Here is a 23,377-nt window from a genome sequence, read left to right as displayed (position 1 = left end):
TGAAAAATACAACAAAACGTTTGACAATCCACTTCCTCCTCAGCCTGGGGGCCAGCCTGCAGCTGGGCCACTCTGCCGGGGGCCCCTCAGGGCTGCGACCAGGGCCCAGGGTGGGGGGGGACGGCGGGGGAAACAGGTTCACGGACACCGAGAACACCGTTGGGCTCCCCTGTTCTGCCAGCTCAGCTGGAGCACTCAGGCAGTTTGAGCGTTTCCCCAACATGGTCCCTCCTGGAGGGTAGACGGGGCCGGGACCCAGCAGCTGCTGCGCTGGGCCCAGTCACGTGCTGCGGGACAAACAGACCCCGAGCCCAGGGCTCTGCAGCCTCCCCCATTCACTCCGAGCCAGCAGCTCGCGTCTCTTCTCACAACGCCCGTTGCTGCCCGTGCGCCAGCGCAGGGGAAGCACCGACTGGGGAGCGGAGGTCCCAGGGGAGCCATTCGCTGCAGCTCACTGATCCAAGGCTGCTCAGTGGGGCTCTCCCCAGACAGCTCTCAGCAGGGCAGGGCCGCCATTAGCATTGGTCCCAGGGGAGAAACAGGGCCCAGCCCCAGGGGGCGATACGAGGGACGACGCCCGGCGGCTGCCCGTGCCAGACCAGTGCTGTGCAGACCTCGGAGACTCCAGGGCTGTCAACCCAGCCAAGCTACCAGATGCTTTCCCTGCAAGGGCCTGGCTGTCCTCAACACCGCGGCTCTCTGGGCAGGGACCGTCCTGTTCTGTTTGGAGAGCGCCCAGCCCAATGGGCTCCTGGCCACCAGCGGGGGGGGGGGGGGGGGGGGGGCAGCTAGGTCCTATGGTAACAAATCACCATCACCACCGGGCAAGTCCCACAAAAAGTGGCACCTGACAGCCCCTGGCCGCCCGGGAGAAGCTGAGCCCAGAGACCAGGTGGGGGATGAAACATCCAACCAGAAGTCGGCCCAATAAAAGCTGTTCCCTCCCCCACCTCGTCTCTAGCATCCTGGGACCGACATGGTACAGCTCCGCCGCAGCCAGCTTAGGGCCCGGAGTCATTTGCAGGATCTCTGAGCAAGCAGCAGGAGGTTCCGGACATTTTGCACAGCCAAGACAAATGGGCAAGAGTCGGTTTCTCCTTCACTGTCTTGCCAGGGTCGGAGGGCAGCAGTGACCCTGGCCCAGCCTCGTACTGTGACGCTGGGTGCGGGGAAGGCCATCAGCACGGGACTCGGCCTGCCAGCCACGGCGGGGAGGAGAGCTGGATCTGCCATCCTGTAAAGATTCCGAGTTTAAAGCCGGGAGCAGAAATGCTCGGACACATTCACCGCTTTGAAGTTCACCTCAGAACAACCGACAGCTTCTCCCCGTCCCTCGGCGCTCATGTCTCTGGCCAGCAGACCCTAGGGCAGGTCTTCCAAGCTAGCCGCTCAAAGCACTTGTCTCCCCGAGCAGTCCAGGGCCGGGCAGCTTCCCTGACAAAGCTCCTCACTTCTGTGGCTTAATCCTCTTCCAGGGAGGGGCCAAGCCACGGACACCGGCTACCCAGAAATTAGGTTAATACCCCCGTCCAGCGGGATCCGAGCAGCTGCGTCACAGCCGGGGAGCCAGCGAACGCGTGCTGAGCGGATGAAAGTGCTGTTACTAAGCAGAACTCGGCCCCTGCAAGCCAGACGTTTTGCCATGGTTCATGCCAGCAGCCCAATCCCCCCGCGTGTAACGGGCGCCGCCAGCTGTGTGCCTAGGAGTGAGGCTGAAGTGACCCCGAGGCAGCTCCCAGCGTGGAGCAGACACCAGCACCCCCTGACTGAGACACCCGAACACGAGCGGCCCCTCCAGGGATGTCAAGACAAACACTGCCCTCCACGGAGCGGGCAGTGGAGCTGGCATCACTTAAGCTTTGCCCCATCCCCCGCAGGGTGCCCCGGGATGGACTGCACAGTTCTCTGCTGCCCGCTGCGACTGTCAGCGTCACTAGCACCAACGCTCGCCCTCCGTGTCCCCTCCCGTGCCAGGCAGCCAGGGGAGCATCAGCAGGGAAGCTGTCCCTACCAAGTATCAGAGGGGTAGCCGTGTTAGTCTGAATCTGTAAAAAGCAACAGAGGGTCCTGTGGCACCTTTGAGACTAACAGAAGTACTGGGAGCATAAGCTTTCGTGGGTAAGAACCTCACTTCTTCAGATGCAAGTTAGTCTCAAAGGTGCCACAGGACCCTCTGTTGCTTGTCCCTACCAAAACACCCACAGCACCTCGGAAAGCATCTGCAGCCCTCGAGAGAGCAGGTTATTAGCCCTGGCTCTGCAGAGGGAGCCTGAACCTCATGGTGCCACAACTAACCAAAGGGGCCCCTCACTCTGGGGGCCAGCCCCCAGGTTTGGGCACCACGGGAATCGTGAGCAGGCAGCCACCCTGGCATCGCCAGCTCTTCTGGACAATTGGGGCTGAAGTGACTCGTCCCGGTTGCAGAGGGAGCCTGCAGCAAGACTCGGAATAGAACCAGGAGCGCTGACCAGCAACAGTCTCCAGGGAGCAGCACACGCTGCCCACCACACCCAGCCCCCACGGTCAGCACTGGCCTTTTGGACCCCACAACGATCCGCTCACACCCTGAGCCACAACATCCATTCCCGTAGGCAGCAAAACTAAGATCACTCCAGCCCCCCAACTAGCCTCCTGCAGCAAGGAGTGCCACAGGTGGGGGGCAGCGCCCTCTCCCCCCCACTCTGCCCCATCAGATTAGTTGCATGAGACCCACTGCAAAGCCACGGCTCCCGGCGCACTGATGTTCAGAACCAGCCCAACCCAGCCCCACACCCTGCAGCGGCCTCTGCAGGGTGGGCAGCAGCAGTCGTAAGGTGCCGTCCCTGCATGGAGCCAGCTGCGGAGCCCGCGAATTCCCTGGGCAGGAGGAACAGCCCCTCTCAGCACCCAGCGCGTCTACTCAAGGCAGCAGAAGACAGACCATCGCCCTCTCGGCTGGGGAGCAGACGCCCTGCAGAGGGACTGAGCCCCACGGACACGCAGGGCACTGGGTAAGTCGGAGCCCTGAGTCCCAGGGGGCCCCGTGCTCGGCAGGGCTAGAGCTGCTGGCACCCGCGGGTGAGGGCGAACCCCGGGCATGCCCAGCCCCCCCGCCGCACAGGGAAGGGTGAAGAGAAGACAGCACCTTCTGCCGGAGCAGCTTGCTGCGCACGCGGCCCCACAGCCTGGCTCCCGTGTTGGAGGGGCGCTTGCCCCCGGGCTCCTCCAGCCTCTCCAGGCAGCAGTGCTCCAAGTGCTCGCACACCGAGCTCAGCTTGCAGTCCGGCTGCACTAAGACCTCCGTCATCTTGGGCTCCCCTGCAGCGTGGGACAGAAATCCTCCCCTGCCAGCCAGGTCAGCGGTGCCCAGGAGAGCCCATCCCGTGCCGAGCCCAGCGCAGCGGCAGCACAATAGGCAGGCGCAGCTCCGGCTCAGCTGGGAGGCTAGGGAGCCAGCCAGCAGCCCTCCCCCTCCGAGGAAGTGACTCAAAGGCAGGCTCCCCCCCCTCCCTTTAACTCCTTCACCGCCGCTCCTGCCAGGAGCCTGGCACAGCCGCTGCGTGAAGCGGGACAGCTGCTGGCACAGCTCAGCTACCCCATTAACTCCTTCCCCGCGGCCCCTCAGGAACCAGCGACCGGCCCAGCACAGCGGCCTTGGTTCCTCCCGCCCTCCCTCGGCCGGAGCCACACACACTCGGCCCAGCCTCAGCCCCGGGGCTAGGGAAGGACATGGGCGTTTACAGAGGCGATCTGCCCCGGGTCACACCCAGCAAGGGACTGAACCACTAGACATGCTGCCCGTTGTGTAACCACGTGTCTCTGGCATAACACACAGGGCTTTCGCTGCACCTCGCCCCTGGCCTGGACACACACTGGCTAGCACACCCGAGACAGGCGCGCTTAACCCTTTAAATCCTGCGCACCAAGGCCGTGCTGTAATTCAGGGGCAGGGCTTTGGTGCTCCTGCGAATGACCCCCATGCACAGAGCGGTGCTTCTGGGAGTAGCGCTGCCCTCCAGCCCCAGAGAGGGGGGCCTCTGGTCTCCTTGCACCGTCCAGGAGCTGCCCTTCTCCGGCCTGACTTTGCTTAGAACGTTCTCCGCCAGAGAAGCGGCGGCCAGGATGCGAGGGGCTCCTCTACCCTCGGCACCCAGGTCTGCCCAGCTGCAGCACAGACGCAGCGGCAGGCCGTGCACAGGCCACGAGAGCTCCCTGAACCTCCCCCAACTGGGAAGGGGCAGAGACGCGGACCCTTGCTCTGGATTTCCCACGCTGTCAGCCGGCAGAGCCGAGAGGTCACATCCCAGATGGGGGGGGGGGGGGGGACGGACGGGACGGGCAGCGAATACCAGCACTTGTCACGTCACACACAGGAAACAGAGTCATTAACAAAGCTGTCACAAGCCAGAGCAACCACCCCTCCAGCAGGCACTGCCCCCAGCCTCAGCGCACGCTGCCAGGAACACGGGCAGCAGCCAGAAATAACCCCCGGGCAAGGACACGCATCCTAGTGTGGTAGTGCCGAAGGGGATGGGGGCGGCACCGCGCCAGGCGCTGTCCGGCCATAGCAAGATGGTCCCTGCCCCAGAGAGCCGAGAAGCCAGTTCACCGCCCGGGGGCACCCGCTCAGCACACAGCGGTCTGCCCCTTCCACAGGGCTAGTGCGACGCCAGGTAGGTTAGCCCCAGAGTATGGAGGGCAGGTCCAAAACCCAGCAATTCCTTCCAGCCCGGCCCCATGTGGCAGGGCTGCTCCCCAAGCAGAGGAAAGGGAAGCTGCAGGAGGTGACGGAATGGCCCAGGCTACAGAGGGGGACGAGCGGGTTCAGCTGCTGGGGTCTCTCCTCACCTGACTCGGGTCTTGGCGAGGTGGCTTTTAAGCCACCCCCGTGAGGGACACGATGGCCCCAGCGCAGCCACGGGGGAAGCCAAGCTCCAGCCCGGACAGCGGCTCTGCCAGCAGCATTGGAGAGAGAGAGCCGGGTGGGGAGCGTCCCTGCTCTCCTCCTCCCCCTTGGCGCTGCTGCCCCCAGCCCAGGACCTGTGCAGCTCGGAAGCCTAGGAGCGCTTCGTCTGCTCCTCCCTAGGGCTGATCCAAGGCAGCAGCTTGGCTGGAAGCTGGCCAGAGCCCAGGGTACAAGAGCCCACGTGCTGGAGGCCAGCAGCTTCCGCCACGCCTCCGCGGGGACGGGGAGAAAGAGAGAGACGCAGCCAGCCAAGCTGCATCTGCAGCGCAGAGACGGCCAGTTCCCCTGCCTCTCCCTCCCAGCCATCCAACGCCTGGAGCCCAGGGCTGGCCTGGCAGGCTGGAGAACTTGGGGAGCCCCTCCCCACAAAGCTAGCTGGGGGCCGAGCAGCAAGTGTCCCCCGGTGAGTCTCTGCAGGGATGAGCACACGTGGCCTGTGTGATGGGGCAGGGACCGCTCGGCCTGGGGCAATGGCCCCCATAGACGCAGTGCCTTTGCCAGGGCCTGGGTGCACCCTGCACCCAACCAGCACCGGCCACCCCTGGTAGGTAGGGCCCTCTTTGCTCGGGCTGGGTCGGGAAGCGGTGCAGCACATCACTCGCTGGCCGATGCCCCCAGCTATTCCTTCCTCCTTCGAACACACCAGGAGCACTGGAGCCCAGGCCTGGCCACTTCATCTCCGCCAGAGCCCACGTGCCTCCTCCCGCTAACAGCCCCCCGCACAGCGGGGCAGCGTCCCTTAGAGCAGAGCACAGGGCTGCGAGAAACTGAGCCGCCATGGCAAATGGGTCCTGAGTAACACCGCCTGCCCTGCTGCGCGCGAATACGCCCGCACAGCCGTGTGCCTGGCACGCCTCACGGAGCCCGAGACTCGGGAGCAAGGAGACTACCCAGCTAGCTTCCGCCTCGAAGGCAGCGCAGGAGCCTGGCACGTGGCTGGGGGCCCATGTGCAGGGCTGGGGGCCCGGAGAAACTGCTCTGCGGCCCCGACTCCGACCCTGGGCTTAGCCCAGCTGCCGGCGTGGGGTCAGTCGGGTCGGGCCAGGCCTGGAGCTGGGGCAAGCAGCTGAGGGGCCCGTCCCCAGGGTTCTACTCCTGCAGGGGGAGCGTGGGGTACCCTGTGCCTTGTGGGGCCAGGCCGGAGCTCCCAGGGCAGGGTCCGGGTGCCCCGTGCCCACTACCCACACACTGGGGACTGTGGCAGGGCAGGAGCAGGCAGCGTCCTGGCCCCAGGGGGACGCAAAGGGAAGCGGCTTCACGCCTGCTACACAAGGTGCTTGTGACCATGGTAATGCACAATCCCCTGTCAAAGGAAGCCCCCTCCCCCCCCCCGCCCCGCTCAGTCTCGGGGCTCCACAGCTGGGGCGACTTCCCCCCCACAGGAGCAGAGGGGGGAGCGACTCCGGCTCAGGCAGTTACCTCCGGCCGCCGCATCACTGGGGAAGAGAACACCAGTGAGAGACATGCTGTACCCCCAGCCATGCCCTCCGCACGGTGCCTTGCCCATCCCAGCTGCCTGGCCGGAGACGATCCGTCTGCACTGGGCAGTCACTTGCACGCCCCATCCGCTCAGCCTCACAATGCCAGACACCTGCCCACGTTCCCACAACTTGGCACAACCCCCCCCCCCCCCCCCCCCGCCGCCCCACGGAGCCAGAATACAGGGGGTTGTGTAGGGCAGGGAGTGCATAGCTCGGAGTTTGCCCAGCACCCACACTCAATGCACCTGCTCCAGCTGCCAGCCTCTGCTCGATACGGAGGGGGGGGGGGGGAGAGGGACTGGCACAGAAAGGGGCTACAGGGTGGGAGTGAGGTGCACCGGCAGAGCTGGGGGGAGGTGAGGGGCAGGAGCCCAGGGCTGGGCTCGCAGGGGCTGTGGTTCAGGACTGAGGGGTACCGGCAGAGCTGCATGGGGGCAAGAAGCTTTTTCAAACCCCAAAAATATTCCTAAAACCGAGCTCCCTCCCCCACAACCTGGCCATCTCCTGGGAGGCCATTTGGGCTGGTGCGAGAACCGGCAGCGCTCCGAACCTGGTGGGGGGCTGTCACAGTGCGCCCCAAATCCTGGGCTGGCAGACACTGGACATGGAGCGAGCCGGCCAGGGATGCGAGGGAGGAGAGAACTCTGCTCGCCCGGCTTGAGCCTGCCTAGAAACAGCAGTGGGCAGGGCAATGCCCTCTCCAAGGGGCCTGTGCTCAACCCTTCTCCTCTTATGAACGAGGCGCCCCCGGCTGGCTGGACGCGACTCCCTGAGCTGGCTGAGCTGCCAGCCCAGCACGGCCCCGCTAAGCCCCAGGCTGGTCCACGGAGGACGCTGAAGGAAGCTTGGTGGAGAGGAACTGCTCAGCACCAGCTGGTCTCCCCGCCAGCAGGGTGAACATGGGGCCTGAGAGCGAACAGACTGGTAGGAAGTGTCAGAACGCCCCCCCATAAATCCACGGGACGCCCACACCTCGAATCCCGCCTGCAGCTCTGGTCGCCCCAGCTCAAACAACGGTGGCATAGAACTGGCGAAAACACGGAGGAAAGCAGCAGAAACGTTCCGGGGTGGGGAATGACGTCCACACGAGGAGAGCGTAACAGGACGGGGACTGTTCAGCTTGGGAGGAGAGGTTAGGACGGATATGCTAAAACCAACCCAGAGCTGTGCGCGAGGGCTAGAAAACCACAGCTGGTGTGGGGGAGAAAGTGTCATTTCCCCCTTCACGTACCAGGCTGCAGGTTTAACACAAACCTAAGGACATGCCTCTCTCTAGAAAGCAGTTAACTGTGGAACTCCTTGCCAAGGGATGCTGTGAGGGCCAAACACACAGCTGGGTTCCAAAAAGAATGAGCCAGGTTCATGGAGGATGGTCCATCAACGGCCATCAGCCAGGCCGAGCAGGGACACAACCCCACCCTCTGGGCGTCCCTAGCCTCTGACTGTCAGAACCCGGGACTAGGCGACGGGCTGGATCACTCGATAGCTGCCCTGTTCATTCCCTCGGACGCACCCGACCCCGGCCGCAGCTGGAAGACGGGACACTGGGCTAGTTGGACCCTTGCTCTGACCCAGTCTGGCCCTTCGAGACATGTGGGGGAGGGGTTTACCAACTTGCCCTCCCCCTGGATTTTTACGGGGGGCGGGGCGGGAAGAGGGGGGTTGGTTTGTCTCGGCCAGAAGAAATCAATTCCTGATGGATTTTGCCTGCAGGGCCTGGCGCATCCCCAGGGACAGGAGGCCCTAATGCTATATTTGCATATCGAACCATTTCCCGGCCTGATTTATGAACCCAACTGCACAAGCAGGGGCAGCGGGAGGGGGAGGGCACAGTCCCCAGAGCTGACATCTGCTTCCCATTGCAGACTTCCCGTCTCAGAGTTTGCTCTGCAGAGGCCAGGTCGGCTAAACTATAAACACCTGGGGAGAGGAGGCAGCGAGAACCAGGCCCCGAGGAGCTCGGCACAACCTCTGCTGGGTCACACCCAGCATGGCGCCTCCGGCCTGGCCGGGGCAGACACAAGCAGAGGAGAGGCCCGCGCAGTGACTGGGGCCAGCCGGGAAAAGAGTGAGAAGCTAGGAGCAAGGGAGGGGAAGTTCAGGACTGGGGTGAGCAAGGTGCACTGGGAAAGACGTATGCAAATCCCAGGCTTGGGTGTCACAGAGATGCCACAGGCCCGAGAAGCTGTCTGCGGGGGGTGGCTCAAAGCCCCCAGGATGAAGGGGCAACCCTTGACCATCTGCCACAGCTGACCGCCTGCCAGCCAGGTACACCGGAGCTGGGTCCTGCACTCGCCCAGGCTCGGCTAGCACTGTTCCGGCTTTCCCAGGGCTCTGGCACCAATCAGCCGGCCAGCCCGGGCGCTGTCAGCGCAGCCACCTAGAGCCGCTCCCTCACTGGCACCAGCCCCCTTCCATGCTGATCTCAGGGCATGAGCCAAGGTCCCAGGGGACGCAGCGAGGACGAACCACTCTCCCACCCCCACATTCTCACAGGGCCCCGCCAATCACTTCCAGAGAGCAGCACAATGCTGCACAACCCGGCTGGCCAGGCCACCAGGCGCTGGGGGAGACGGGCACCCTTCTGAGCCCACACGGCTCTGCTCCGGGCTCCTCCTCGGCCCTCTCCCAAGGGTCTCTCTCACCCAGGAGTTCCCCCCACAAGCCTGGCACACAGCGAGGTTATTCGCAGCAGCCGGTGAGAGGGGGGCATACCCTGGTCTCCCCAGCATCCCCGGGCAGCAAGCCGAGCTCACCCCGCACCGGATCTGCCGAAGGCATGTGAGCATGGCCCAGCCCAGGGCCTCCTGCTACACGTGAGCTGCCTGGCACTGGGGCCGCAGGCCGGGCTCTTGGAGGAAGCCAGGATGGCGGGGCCAGCAGGCAGCGTTCCAGGCCGGGAAGCTCTGCACTCAGAGGTCAGCAGAGGCTATTGCTGGGCCTCCATTAATAGCCATTATGGGAGCCCCAGGGAGCCCGTGGGAAGTAAGCCCTCCCTCTCCAGGGTCTCCAGAGAGCCAGCCAGCCCCAGGGTCACGTCAGGGCCTCCATCTGCCTGGCAAACCTGGGAGCTGCCCGGAGCGCCCTGCAGCACGCAGACTGCTGGGGGCGCATTGGAAGGCATTGGGCAGCCCCCCTGGGTTGAATGTGTCCCCCCCCTGGACCTGCCTCTCCCCTGCTCAGCAGGCTCCCAACGTCAGTCATTCCCCTCCAGCCAGCCTAGGGGGAAAAGGCTCCAACGGAGTCAGGTGAGAGCCTGGCTCAGCAACTGCAGCGCCTAGCTCTGGGGTGGATCTATCCCCTGGGGAGAGCGGGGCCCAGACAGCCGCCTCGCACCCCACCCCCAAGCCCTCCTTGGACACTCCCCGAATGCTTGGGGGGCAGGAGCGGGACGGAGACATCCCACAGGCTCAGCCCCACCAGGCTGGAGCCAAGTGACCAAACCCCACAGCAGGTTCAGTTTAACTGCAGCCAGGCTGAAGCGAAAGGCTGGCCAGGCAGATGGAGGGGGGCACGGCTCATCCCCTCAGCAACGGGGAGGGGATGGCTCTGAGGGCGGGCAACCATCCCCACCCCATGAGCACCCTGGCCAAGCAGCTCATGGGAGCTCTCGCTCTGCTGGCTCAGAGGGGCTGGGGGACCCCGGGGACCAGGTACAGCTGGGAAGGGGACTGCAACGCAGCTCAAGGCAGCTGCTGCATGGGGCGAGCATCTAGGCTGGAGTCCCATGGCGGGTCGGGACTGCCCTACCCCCTCTATGCACAGAGCATATAGCCAGTCCTAGGAGAGTCCTGAGCCCAGCTGGAGGCCAGCCTATGCCCTGAAGCATGTGGGTTGAAAGCCTTTATCGGTTAGAGCCTCACTCCCACCATCACAGATGCTGTTCCAGCTTCCGACAGGCCACCCGCCTTCCCTCAGGGACTGCTCGGCTCCTGGGGCCTTCTCTCAACTCTCTGGGCCCAGGGGCCTCCTCCAGCCTCCACCCCCAAGGTTCACACAGCGCAGCGCTCTGCCTCCAGTGTGGGCTGGCCTGCTGCTGCGCCCGTCCCCGCACTGGCTCCCATGTGCCCCTGACTCCGGGATCAGAGGCTGCGTGACTCATGGTTGTTGACACAAGGCTATTTCCGATTGCCCGGCCCTGCGGTTCTCTAGACACTAGGACCCCAGTCCCTCCTGCTGGCCCCCCGGCATATTCCCAGGGCGACGCCGACGGCCCCTCACCTGCCGCTGCTCCAATTCAGAGCTGGAGTCTAACACTGCACAATGGAGCAGGGCTTTGAACTCGGCCCCTCGCCTGGGTTTTGGCTCCGCTGCCCCCTCCCCCAGCTCCCCAGGGGCTGGCCAGTACAGCCACTTTCCCAGGGAGCAGGCAGACTGCGGCTAAGCACACAGGCCCTGCAGAGCAGCAGGGATGAGCTGGCCAGACATGGTGCTGGGAGCCAACCCCAGGCTTTCGAATGAATGCCCTACCAGGTCCTGAGCGGCTGGCTCAGGGCAGCCAGCCCCAGCTCACTGCTCCTCTGGCACAACGTGAAGTGAGTTTGACGGGTCTCAGGCCATGACCACACACCCACTGCAAGCACCAGGCTCAGCAGAGCGGCCAGGAGACCCAACTCCCCTTCTGCCCCTCCAGGGCCGAGCCGAGGCCCCACAGCACGGGATGCTGACCCTGCCCCTCCCCTGGGGGGGCACTGCTCTGCAGCTCAGGGACAGTGGGTCCAGCGTGAGGGCAGCTGAACGCTCAGCCGCCCATCACCAGGGGGCACAGGGACCAGTCCTAGGAAAACGCCGGGTAATCCCAATGCTGCAGTGATCCATAGGCTGGAAAGAGCAGGTCGGGGTAAACTATCGCGCTGGACTCATGTTTTGGGCTCTGCCCAGGAACTGGTAGCCGGCCTCCTGGCACTTGCACAGCGGCACGCCCCCGGGGCAGCTGGCTGGCTCCCGATGAGCCCCGTCCCCATCCTGAGGCTGATTTACTGCAGCAGTTTGTAGGGTCCCCACTAAGGACACAGGCCTGCCTGAGCAAACCCGCCCGAGCCGGGGGCTGGCCACAGGGCCACTCAGGCCCTCCCCTGGAGTGCCTGGAACTGGGGGTTGGTTTTAACCTGGGCTTTGGGGGCAGGGATGGGACTGGAAGTTACCTCCCCTCCCTGCCAGCTCCTGGGCTCCACTCAGCCCCACCCTGTGGAAGGAGCGAGTATCAGAGGCCTGGTGGAGCCTGACAGGTGGAGCTGTGCCCAACAACACCCTGTCGCTGCGACACCCAACAGGACTTGACAAACGCCTGCAGGGCCATGAGCCGCTGACCCCGCAGGGGGGCGGCCCGTAGGCACCACTCCATCTGGGGAAGCCGGGTTGGACCGTCCAGCGGCTCGGCACAAGCCCCCACAAGCCCCTAACCCAGCCCAGATTAATACGAGTCCTTAACACAAAACCCACGACCCCGCCTCCCCCGCAGAGCCATTACCCTGCGTGGGGAGTGCCATCCTCCAACAACTTCACTGGTGCCGTTGCTTCTCCATGGGCTGTGCCCAGATACCAGGGCAGCGGCACTGGAGGGATTAACGTGGGGCGGGCTGCCCAGGAGGGGTTGGTCTGACAGAGCTTTCCCCGCTGGTCCTACAGTCCTGGCCACTGCTCTGACCTAGGATCCAGCCCCCTCGCCACCTCCCAGCGCTTACAAGAGCAGAGGGGCGCTGTGGCACGACCCAAAGGGAACCAGGGCACGGCTCCAGACAGCCAGCGGGGTCACTGATCCCACAGCCAAGGTCCCCTCCCTGAATGCGCCTCCGGCCCCTTGTCAGGGGGCCCAGCACTCAGCATCACACCGGGAGACAGTCTCCATGGTAACCGGGACACAGCCTACATCAGGGCTGAAGCCAGCACCCTCAGCTGCACCCCAGAACAGCTGGGGGCACACTGGCCACTCCCCCTTTTCCTGCAGCTCCTGATACCCCCATGTGCTAGCCAGGGGCACGTGCTGGGGATGCAGCAAAGCCCCCATCCTCCTTACCCAACCAAGAGGAGACAGTTGCCCTGGCAACCCTGGTTGCTATAACAGCAGCACTGGTGACTGAAGACAGCAGCGGAGCCGGGAAGGGCTGAGCTCTGCACGGATTACACAGGGGGGGCCCTGGGTGGGACCATGACCACCTGTGCGGGCTCAGCCCTGGTCCCAGCGGAAAGGCAGCAAGTCTCCGCCCTCCCCTGGCAAGGTCTGCGGACAAGGGCCTGGCCAAGAGCTGGGCCGTGGCATCGCTGCTGGACCCTTCACCTGCCAGCAGCAACACCAGCCCCACCAGGGAGCAGGGCCGTGCTGCAGCGGGGTGGGAGAGGGCAGACTGGGGAGGGAGCTCCTGGAGACCACCAGCCATCCCCCTCCAGTGCCCAGTCACCCTGGCGCTCTCAGCTCTGTGCACTGAGCTGGCATCCACCCTGGGCACACAGAGGTGACGGGGCAGGGGACACACTCCGTGAAACAAACAGACGCCATGGGGAGCGTCCCCTCTCACAGGGGGAGCTGCCAGCCCCCCATTCCTCTGCGCCCACGGGTGGCACAGCCAGGAGCATCGTTACAGCCGGGCCAGACAGGAAGGAAACAATTCGAGCCCGGGGAGTCACCCAGCACCCTCCAGCCACCTAACCCGGCTTCCCCGCCGGCCTGGCCTCTCCTCTCCTACTCCCGGCCCCTTCTGCCCTCACAGCCCAGCACGCTTGCTTGCCAAGAGGAGGTCTGGGTCCAGGCTGCCACAGAACCCGCCAGTACAAGGAGAGCCCCGACCCGCCACAGCCGCCTCGCCTGGCCAGGCCAGATCTCTGCGCCAGCCTGGTCCTGCTTCGCCCCTCAACCCCACAGGGCTCAGGCTCTCCAGGGAGGGGACCCAGAACACCTTCCATTCAGCCTGAGCCCAGGCACCCACCGCCCGAGCGCGGCCGGCCAGGCAGCCAGCCGGCGAGCGCAGCTGGCTTCAGAGCCGGAATCCGACAGAACCGCGGCGCGCCAGACAGAAAAACAAACCCACCCGCTGGATGTTCCCCGTCTGCTGGGCTCTGCCAGCAACACGGCGCCCGCGGGGGAGGCCTGGCAGCACTGAGCCGGCTGTGGCACGGGCCCTCGGCTGGGCCATTCCCAGACAGGCAAGGGGAGGCCAGGCTCACGCGGCTGCCACTCAGAGAAAAGCATCAGGCTCGTTACAGCCCTGAGAGCTGCTCTGGCACGGGCAGGCCAGCCCCAGACCAGGGGGACACAGACTCTCCAGCCCCCCCGAAACTCCCCACAGCCTTACCTGGACCTGCCCCTTGCCCATGATCTTATCCACAATCTCGTTGTTGTCCTTGTTGAGCTTGGTCTTGTCGTAGCACTTCTCGTAGCACAGGATGCGCAGCGACTGTGAGCCCTCCAGCTCGATCTCGAACTCCTGGGGAGCCAGAGGGATGCGGCTGAGCCCATGCCAAGGGCAGAGAGCAGCCCCGAGCCACGCCCAGCAGGGGTGGGCACTAGCGCCTGGTCTCTGAGCGCACGGCGCTTCAGCCTCATGCTACACCAGCCGGGCTCTGGGTTCAAGAGAGACCCGGGGGCCGCGCGTCGGGGAGCAACAGCCTGGGGGAGGAGAGGAAAGCCCGGGACTCGACTAGCAGGGGCAGGGCTACAGGTCAGCTTGAGGGGCACCAGCGGAGCAGGGGGTGGCAGCCTAGAGCTGGAATGGGGGTGCTGTCTGTTCCCTGGCTCTAGCATGATCCCCTCAGTCCCCTAGCAGCGAACTCACCTCGTTCCACTGGGGCTCTGTCGTGTCCCGGAAAACCCTGGTCTTTGCTTTGCTGACAAAGTACCCGAAGGAGTCCACTTCCAGTGTGCAGTAGAGGTCTGGGGAGAGGAGACGAGTCAGGGGGCTCTAGGGATTCATGCCTGGCTCACACGGACCCTTGGCAGAGTCCCCAGCCCACAGTCCTTCCCCAGCCAGGGCCCACTAGCCTGGGGGTGCCCATCCATCAGGACAGAGGCCATCATGAACGCAGGGAGGGCAGGCAACCCACCCCCCAGCAGGAGGGGTCTCTCCCCTCTCCAGCGGAGCTCTGCACCCCTGGATGGGCACAGCCGGGCCCCAGGGCTGGGCCCCGCTCACAGCCAAGCCCCAGCAGCACAGATCTGGCACTCACTGGCAGACTGTTTGAATCCCTTGGCAGAGTGGACGATCACATGCAGGAAGCCGTAGAGTCCCGGGGATTCGTCATCTGCGGCAGAGAGAAGCACAAGGGTACGTTAGGGCTCACAGCCCTGGCAGGCCCATAGTCTGGGCCCATTGCCGGCCAGGCACTGGGGTGCAGGGAGCCCCAGCCTTTCACCTCTGCAGTCGAGCGGAGGTGCCGGGCTCGCAAACCAGGGCAGCATCTCAGCCTTCACTCACCTCCCTAGCCCCGCGGCCCAGCAGGGGGTTGCAGGTCAGGAGTGAGGGGTGTGTACAGGGCACGTTCGCTGCCAGGGTAATGCAATGCCAGCTACTCTCATCCCGGCAGCGAGCAGCATCCCGCCGGCCCACCGCACCTGTCCCAGCCGGGACACCCAGGGTTCAGTCACTGGGCACCTCTGGAACTGGCTTCCCAGTACCACCAGTCAAACCTACCCAGCGAGAGACCTGCAGACGGGACAGCCGCCCTGTGCCCGGATCTCTGCCACGGACAACAGAGACCAGCTTCGCCCCGTGCTCTCGCGGTGGGGGTAGGAGATCAGATCCTCACACTGCACAGCAGCGACCCCTGTGGCCATGGGAGGGGATTCCAGGTGGGGTGTCAGGGCTCTCCGAGCCGGTGTGCAAGGAAGGGGGTCACCGTGCCCGCCCGGCTGCCTGAGTCCCCAGGGGGCAGGGCCCCCCAGGTTAGCACCCCTCCCTGCCGGATGGGCACATGGTGCCATGGGGGCTCTTGCCCAGCAAGACTGTCCCAAGCCAGGCCAGCTGATTGGCTCTCACAGCACCACCTAGTGGCACACACACTCCACAACCATCTGAGCCTCAGCCGCACCGGGCGGGAGCAAGCAGCCCTGGCATCAGAGCCCTGGGTGCTCTACAGACCCCGAGCCGCCCAGCCTCGCCCAGGAGGCAGGGACTGTTACCCTGAGGCCCAGCAGGACCTGCCACAGAACCCAGGAGTCCTGCCCCCCAGTGCACGGCTGGGCACTTATCCCCCTACCTGGGGGATCTTGGCTCGGAGCTGAGCTGACGCCAGCAGGCAGGAGCGGGAGCTGGCCCCATGCGCCCGCCCCTAGGGGATTTACGGCGTGCGCTGTGGCAAGCTCCGCGGGGGAGCAGAGCCAGCCCTGCAGCGCGCTGGCCTGAGCCGGGCCTGGCGGGAGACACTCACCGTCCTTGTTGCTGGTGACGGGGATGTTGTGGACGGTGCGCAGCTTGAAGCAGGACCCCGTGAGCACCTGCAGCTCCACTGAGCTCAGCACGAAGGCCTGGAGGTCTGTGGGAGCACAGAGGGGGGGGTGAGCAGCCGCGGCCAGGGGTTCCCATGCGCTGCCGCTGACTGCATGTGCCGCGGGACCTCCCGAGGGGCAGCCCGGAAAGGCCACGGGCACGGTGGGGCCCCACGCTGCTACAGGGAGGTGGCATGCCTGGACCCCTGGCAGGAATGGCTTCGCAGCAGCAAGCCCGAGCCCCAAGGATGCCCCCAGGGAGCCCTCAGAGACAGGCTCCTCCCGCAGGGCCTCACCCTTCTTCTGCAGCTTCTGGATGGCCTCCCTCCACTCCGACCGCTCGTAGTCCGAGGAGAGCAGGAACAGGTAGCTCTGAAAAGAACGGGACGGCATCAGGGCAGCTGCCTGGACTGGGACCGACTGAGCAAGCGAGGCCCCCCGGTGCCACAGGAGGTACCAGGCATCCCCAGACCAGCCATGGCGGGGAGAGATCCCAGCCTGCACAGAGCAGCTTGGCCAGCCGGAGGGGAGCGCAAGAGACGCTGTCCAGTGTGATCAGCGTGCATCGCCCCGCTCAGCGCCCAAGGGCAGAGCCCTGGCCCCGCACAGACACCCCACTCCCACCGAGGGAGGGAAGTGCCTGCGAGGATGGCAGTCTGCAGGGCAGAGGGACCGGGCACGAGCAGCACATCCCACAGCGGCCGGCCGAGGGAGCACAGTCCTGGCCAGGCCAGCGCTGCACCCTCCCCAAGCCCCACCAGCAGCTCTGTGAGCCAGGCGGCCGGCAGGCCCCTACCTTCCCGTTGCGGTTGTGGATGCGGAAGGGGATGGTGGGGGAGTTCAGGAGCAGCCAGAACTCGTTTTCAAACATCTTCTTCTTAAGGCGCTCGATGGCTCGGCTCTGCCCCTTGCCAGCTTTCTGCAGGGGGAAAGTGAGAAGGTGGGAGCCAGCCGGAGCCGCCCCAGGCAGCGAGCGGGACCCACAATCCACACAGGAGTCCCTCTGCCTCCCCCAGTGCCAGCCAGGGGAGGAGACAGGGAGATGCCAATGGGGCACAGCAGGCCCATGCCCTGCCCTGGGCACAGGGTACTGGCTCTCAGCTTAGGGAACTGGCCAGGTCTCTTCTGCTCAGGGGAGCTCCCCTCCCCCCCCGAGCAGAGGTAGGTACAAGAGCTCCCTCTCTGGGCACAGGCGCAGCCCCCCAGCACCGCACACCAGCAAGCCCAGTCCCCTGGCTCACCTCCTTCTGCACCTCGCTCTTGATGGCTGAGATCTTCATCTTCATGTCCTCCAGCTCGTGGTCCGGGATGGTGTGCACCTGCGGGCAGGGCTCCGACTCCTCGGGGGCTGGGAACACCAGGTCGGCCAGCGGCACGTACCACTTGCAGTCATACTGCTGGTGCTTCCTGCAGCGACAGGCCCGGGTTGAGCCCATGACCCCAGCGCACATTGCTGTGCCCGGAGCCCCAGGCCGCCCAGCCGCTCCCTGCAGCTCGCATGGCTCTGCCCCTTGCGGGCAGGTCTACCCAGCGCCAGAGATTTCCCACCTCCATGCCCCTCCCCGTCGGGGGAAGGACCCGCCCCGTGTCCAGGCACAGACTAGCCCCTCGGCCCAGCCCTGCGGCCTCTGCTCCAGGCAGCACAGCATGGGCCACCCCGGCACTCAGAGGGTGCTGCCCCCTCCTCAGCAGTCCCCCCCCCCCCCCCAGGGCGGCGCCTGCCTTACCCCACTGCCGTCTTCTTCAATTTGGCGCAGAGGAGGACGTCGGTGAAGAGGAAGACGTGGCGCAGCTTCCGCGAGCCCTCAGACAGCTCCACCAGGAAGCCATCCTTCACCAGCTGCCGCGTCTAGGAGAGAGCCGGGCCAGCCGTGAGCGGGGCAGCCAGGCCTCCGAGCTCCATGGAGGAAGCAGCCCTGGCTTCAGCCACTCATGTCTAGTGTGTCTGAGACAAAACCCGGCTGGCCTGGAGAGAGATGGAGCCCCAAGGAGGGGCCCTGGGGGGCTGGCTGGGCTCGGGCCAGAGAGAAGAGCAGCACCGGACCCTGGATATGGGCTGCAGCTGGAGGGTCTCTTCCCAAGAGCCAGCTGAGAGCCCAGGGTTTCCCCAGCAGGGCAGCCCAGATCCAGCAAGGGCAGGCTGAAGCCAGGAACCAGCCCCATTGCTGCAGTGGGGAGGGCTCCCCCACTCCAGACACTGAGGGCCCCAATGGGCACGGCTAGGTGGGGGGGGACTCACGGATCATACCATCAGCTGGTGAAACCGCCCCACCCCAGCCACGTCACCACCTTAATGGGACCCAGAGGGGTTCCTGTACCACACCCGGGGGGGGAGGGGGTAGCAACACTCTCCCAACCTCCCCTCCCCCAGTAATTGGAGATGCCAGTTGGGTTCCCAGCTGGCACTGCTTGGTCCCTCACGCCCCAGGGATCGGGCCCCTGCTCACAGCCCAGCATACCATGGTGCAGCTGCCCCTCCACATGGGGGGAAGCACATCTCCCCACTCCTCCATGGGCCACACCCGTCTCCCCCAGCCGGCCTCTGTTCCAGCTGGGAGTGGGGGCAGCTCCCCCGGGCAGCCCTGCCTCACCTCCCCCTTCGGCGTGGTGACTGCCGTCCTCCGCGGGTCGATGTCCTCATTGATGCTGGACAGGAAGTTCTGGGAGATGCGGAGGGCATCCTGCAGCAGCGGGTAGTCGGGGTGGTCGGCCGGCGTGTGTTTGAGAAGGTCCTGGAACGGAGGGGGTGACGGTGAGCAAGCCAAGGCAGAGCCAGCGAGCCCCCCGCGGCGGGTTAGCGGCTAGGGCCACATGGGGCCCCTAGCCAGAGCTCACTGCCTAGAGACCCAGCAGCAAGCAGCACCGCATTAGGAGCTTGGAGCAAGGCCACAAGGGGTTAATCCGCCACAGCTTCCTGCTCCCTCCCCCGCAGGACTAACCCTCAGGGTGCAAGGACCCCCCCCCCCCCCCCATCTCGGACAGTGCCCCCAGCAGGGACGGAGGGAAGGATGGGGGCAGCGGAGGAAGCAGGATGCGAGCACAGCCTGAGAGCTGTGTTCCCCTGCCAGGGCATGGCCCCCACGCCAGGACCCCGGTGGGTGGGGCTGGCAGGAAGTGGCAGGGGGCGAGCCGGAGCCATACTCACATGCAGTACCAGGGTGCTCCGTGTCACACGGTCAATGGGCTTGTACAGCAGCGCTGTGGGGAGAGGTGCCAGCATCAGAAAGGTGCTGCCCCTGGCTCAGCCCCACCCCAGCCCCTCGCTGGATAGCCCCTCCCGATCCACACACGGGGTCTCCAACCATCAGCAGCTCCAAGCCCTGCCGAGCCCCCGGCCCGGCCAGTCACAGCCCACCCCGGTGCCTTGCTCAGATGGCCACGCGTCTGCGGCACACCCCCAGATGGGTTCAGTCTCCGCGTGGGTCCCAGGGGCCAGGCGGTGCTCTGTGCCCCACACAGTTTTGATTCCCTGGCAGGCCGGAATTCCCGGTGCCACCGGCTGGGAACGTGGTGCAGGGCCTGGGATCTATGGGAAACTCAAATCAGACACAGCTCAGCCCAGGGCCGTGAGCTTTCCGCACGCTGATCTGCCAGCGCACCTCAGTGCTGACCCCGCAGCCCCTGCTGTGTCACTCCAGCCTGCGCCAGGGGCTGCAGCAAGGGACTGGGAGGGTACCCGCGCTGGCTTCACCTGTATTACCAGGGAACGCCACCACCAGGGCTAGGCGCTGTGAGAGTCCAGCCTGCTTCCTGTTCTCACTTCTCCCCCTCGGCCAGTGGCACAGCCGCATCAGGTTCCCCTTTTTCAGCCCGCTTCACTCTCCACACACAGACCTTGTCCCAGCTCAGCCCCGCCGCCCCCGAACCCACGGAGCCGTGCCAGCCACGTCCCGAGCTCAGAGCAAGCCTTGGACTGGTCCGGCTGCCAAACTCAGCCAGGGGAACCTGGGCCTTTTTCACAACAGTCGTGTTCTCCCTGGCGCTGAGAAACCGCCCAGGGCACTCTATGGCCCCAAATCCACACCACCTCCGGGAGTTCCAGGTCCTTTCACCCGGTTACTGCACCGGCCCTGGAGCTCCTGCACCAGCCACTCCGGTTCCCTCCCCGAAACCCACCGGAACCAGGGGGGAACTGACCGACCTGGCAGAGTTCCCGCTGTACCAGTGGCGTGCTGGCTCGTGGGAACAGGAGAGCTCTGTGCACTGGCCACCGGCTCTGCTCCCATAAACCAGGACGTGGCTGGTTGCACTGGGACCTCAGCCATTTCCGGACAGAATGGGACGGTGCAAGCAGCTGCTGCCCCTGAGTTACGACCCAACCCCTAAGGGGGAGGCGGGGACCTGCCCCTGCCACCTGTACACCCCCTTGGGGCTCAGCGTTCACTGGAGAGCCTCTCAAGAGCCTGATCCTCCCCACACCGTGCGAGGACCCTGGAGGGCTCCAAGCCCTTGTGCATTTCACTCTTAGAAGGGATGTGTGCACGTAACTCCCACAAACCCCTCCCGGCCCCTTCCCAGCACAGCCCGGCAGGTGACTTGCATGACTCCCCAGTCTATTTATACCCTGAGCAGATGCAACTGCATTCTCCCTTCCCTACAACCCACTTCCCCCGGCCCAGAGCACGTGGAGAACACGCTCAGAGCTGCCCAAGGAGAAGGAAAGCTGCTCCCCTTTCCTGAGGCACTAGGACATGGACACCTGACCAGCCAGCGGGGCTGGGGGGCTGGGGCTGCTCCCGGCCCTGGGACAAGGACTCCACGCCAGGTGAGCGTGACCTCTGCAGAGGGAGGTGTGATGAGGTGCTGGCCCTCCCAGGCAGCTGTGCCCCCACCTCTCCAACAGCAGGAAGCCCGAGCACGGTGGGGTGTGGGGAAGATGTAATGCACACAGCCAGCGAGGCGCCCCCTCCCCCCCCCACGGCACCCACTGGCTGGGGGAAATGGGGGCCAAGAGCTGGGGGCGAGCGCCCCCTCCCCCCGAGCCCAGGGCTGGCACATTAAAGCCCCCGCTGGCCCAGCCGCTCCCCTCCCAGCCTCCCGCCGCTCAGCAGCAACAATGGACCCGCCTGTTGTCACGGTGAGGCAGCCCCTCCGTTAGAGGCGATCAGGGAGGGGTGTGTACTGTGTCCACCACCAGGCCAGGCAGGAGCCAGATCCCAACCAGGAGCAGGCACTGGGGAGTGGGACAGGTACCACGCCCCCCCCTGGGCTCAGAGCCCCCACTGCCAGCCCCGCTCGGCACTAGCCCCACACGAAGGTCAGACGTTCACTGAGCGTTTCATGAGCACATGCTGGCTGGGACAGCCCGAGCCAAGACAATGGGACCTGCCCAGCCTGGCACAGACCCACCCTGCTGTGCCAGGGCGCCATCGGACCCTCCCCAACTCCTTCCCTCTGCCCTCCGCCTTGCCAGGCCCTGGGGCTCAGTGATGATTTCACACGCCTGATCGAGGGGTTCTGGGTTCTCCCCGACACCCCCAGTTGCACCCCATCCTCCCCTCCTCTCCCCTAGCTGCTGCCGCTCCCGGGAACAAGGCTGCACGTGCCCTGGCGGAGCACAATCAACGCGGCCCTTCACCGCCCAGAACAAAGAAACTACCAACTTCAGGCAGCAGAGCACGGCGCCAGAGGGAGAAACCCCCCAGCACAAATCCCCAAGCCCAGCAGCACCGCTCCCAGGGGCGACACGCGCCGAGAACACCCCCAACCAGGCTGCCTGTCTGTCCAAGGTGGGCGGGACCCTGCGGAAGCCAGGCCAAATTCCCCCTCGGAGTCACGGCGCCCCCAGCGGCTCTGCCCCACGCCCCGACTCACCATAGGTGCAGTTACAGCAGAGCCGGACGATGAGGAGTATCTCCATAGTAGCCCCGGCTCCGCACGGCCATTGTGACCGGCTCCCTGCCTCCCCTCGGCAGCTCAGCCCGGCTGCAGCCCGGCATCAGCACCTCAGCGAAGCAGGGGGAGGGGAGGGGGCGGGGGGCTGCCAGACAACACTAGCATCCTAACGAGGGGAGCACCGGCGCCGCGCACGGGCACACAAAGGGCTTTCCGCTCACACGCGGGAGCGGATCAATAATGCATGCGTTCAGGGCCGCAGACAAAGACGGAGAGCCCCCTCCCCACAACGCATGCACGTACCTTCCATGGTGACTGAGGTGTGGTTCTCCTTGGAGTCCTTGGGGCCCTTCACTTTCAGCTCCTGCCCACGGGAGAGAGGCCCGTTAGGAGGCTTGGAGCAGCAGCCGGGGAGGATGGGGACTTGCAGGGCCGGGGTTCTGGGTAGGTGCCTGGTCCAGCTGCCTCTGCTCTGGGGCACAACGGAACCCCCTGCCAACCACCTCAGGCTCAGGGACATGCAGGCCAGAGGTGCCCCCAGGGCAGCTCCTGCTCCGGCCCCGCGCTGCTGGATGCTACAACAGAGCCAGATCCCCCAAGTGGTAGCCAGCGCTGGCCCAGGTCAGCCGGGCCCCCAGTGCCGCTGCAGCTCCAGGGAAGGCCAAGGCAGAGGGGGAACAGTGGGAGCAGGGCTGCTCCCCACCCTGCATGGGGGTCCCACTGCACCCCAAGTACATGCACGATGCACCCCAGGGTGAGACAGCGAGTGCCAGAGGAAATAATGAAAGACTCCCCCAGAATCCACTGCAGCGGCCCAGTCCTGCCCTGTGCAGGAGGAGTTCAGGGTTCAAATCCAGTTCCACACTCAGAGCGACACTGGAAATCACACCTCCTAGCCAGGAGCTGGAGGGCCTGGATCTATCAGCCAAGACCTGAGCCCTATGGCCCGGACACAGAAAGGAACAGCCCTGCACCCTGCCCAGCCTCCGGGAGCACAGGGAGCCAGGTCTCGGCAGGTCGGGACACCGCCAGGGTCTGCCATTTGCATGAGACACGGAGGGGGCACCACATCCACTGGCAAGTGCTGCGGGAGAGTGGGCAGGTCGCTCACACGACTACGCCAGGCTTGGCGGGCAGGGGCCGGGTCTGCCAGAACCAAGTGGGTCTGAGCCACGTCTCAGTGAAGCCCAGCAATGGGAAATGCCGTTGCCCACAGGCTCCCACCACTCCATCCCCAGCCAGAGTGCACCCGCGCTGGGAACAGACATTGGAGCCAGCCCAGCTCCTCCAAGGATGGCCCCAGCACAGTGCAGAGCCGGCCCAGACAAGGGAGAGCTCGTCCCCCATTCAGAGCTCCAAGGGGCTGCAGGAGGGAGCCCCCAACCCCAAAGCTCAGGCCCGTTGCTATGCCTCGAGAATGCCAGTGGGCCCAGACGTTGCTGTCTGCGGCCTGGCATTGGTCCAGGGAGCTGCTCTCCAGGGACACCTGCCCGAGTGCCCACAAGCTGTTCCTATGGCAGTGGGTTCCTCATGCCACTGAGCTAGTCAGTTCTCTGCACGCGTGGGCCAGTGAGCTCCCCAACCCAGCAGGCAGGGGAGGGACTCCAACCTGACCCCCGCGGAGCTCTCTGCCCAGAACCTGCAGGTAGGGTGACCAAACAGCAAGTGTGAAAAATCAGGATGGGGTTGAGGGATTGG

General features: G+C 65.3%; 1 protein-coding gene across 5 annotated transcripts in view; it reads right to left on the bottom strand.

The window, feature by feature from the left end:
• ABR (ABR activator of RhoGEF and GTPase) overlaps positions 1-23,377 on the bottom strand; it is a 92,249-nt gene that overhangs the window by 13,993 nt on the left and 54,879 nt on the right. For 3 of the 5 annotated variants that reach the window (XM_065572863.1, XM_008168994.4, XM_008168995.4), the window contains 11 exons: positions 21,983-22,043; positions 18,990-19,042; positions 18,436-18,576; positions 17,572-17,693; positions 17,086-17,251; positions 16,641-16,763; positions 16,141-16,216; positions 15,787-15,891; positions 14,587-14,661; positions 14,196-14,293; positions 13,716-13,847 (listed from right to left, as the gene is read on the bottom strand). In XM_065572863.1, coding sequence (XP_065428935.1) covers positions 13,716-13,847; positions 14,196-14,293; positions 14,587-14,661; positions 15,787-15,891; positions 16,141-16,216; positions 16,641-16,763; positions 17,086-17,251; positions 17,572-17,693; positions 18,436-18,576; positions 18,990-19,042; positions 21,983-22,043 — 1,152 coding nt within the window. Of the gene's footprint in view, positions 1-3,124; positions 4,229-13,715; positions 13,848-14,195; positions 14,294-14,586; positions 14,662-15,786; positions 15,892-16,140; positions 16,217-16,640; positions 16,764-17,085; positions 17,252-17,571; positions 17,694-18,435; positions 18,577-18,989; positions 19,043-21,658; positions 21,937-21,982; positions 22,044-23,377 lie in introns of those variants that run through there. The other 2 variants (XM_008168996.4, XM_005298220.5) reach the window with 2 other exon arrangements.

This window comes from Chrysemys picta, chromosome 19 (assembly GCF_011386835.1).
Source record: "Chrysemys picta bellii isolate R12L10 chromosome 19, ASM1138683v2, whole genome shotgun sequence".
NCBI classification, from domain to species: domain Eukaryota; kingdom Metazoa; phylum Chordata; order Testudines; family Emydidae; genus Chrysemys; species Chrysemys picta.
This window is presented reverse-complemented; position numbering and strand designations above follow the sequence as displayed.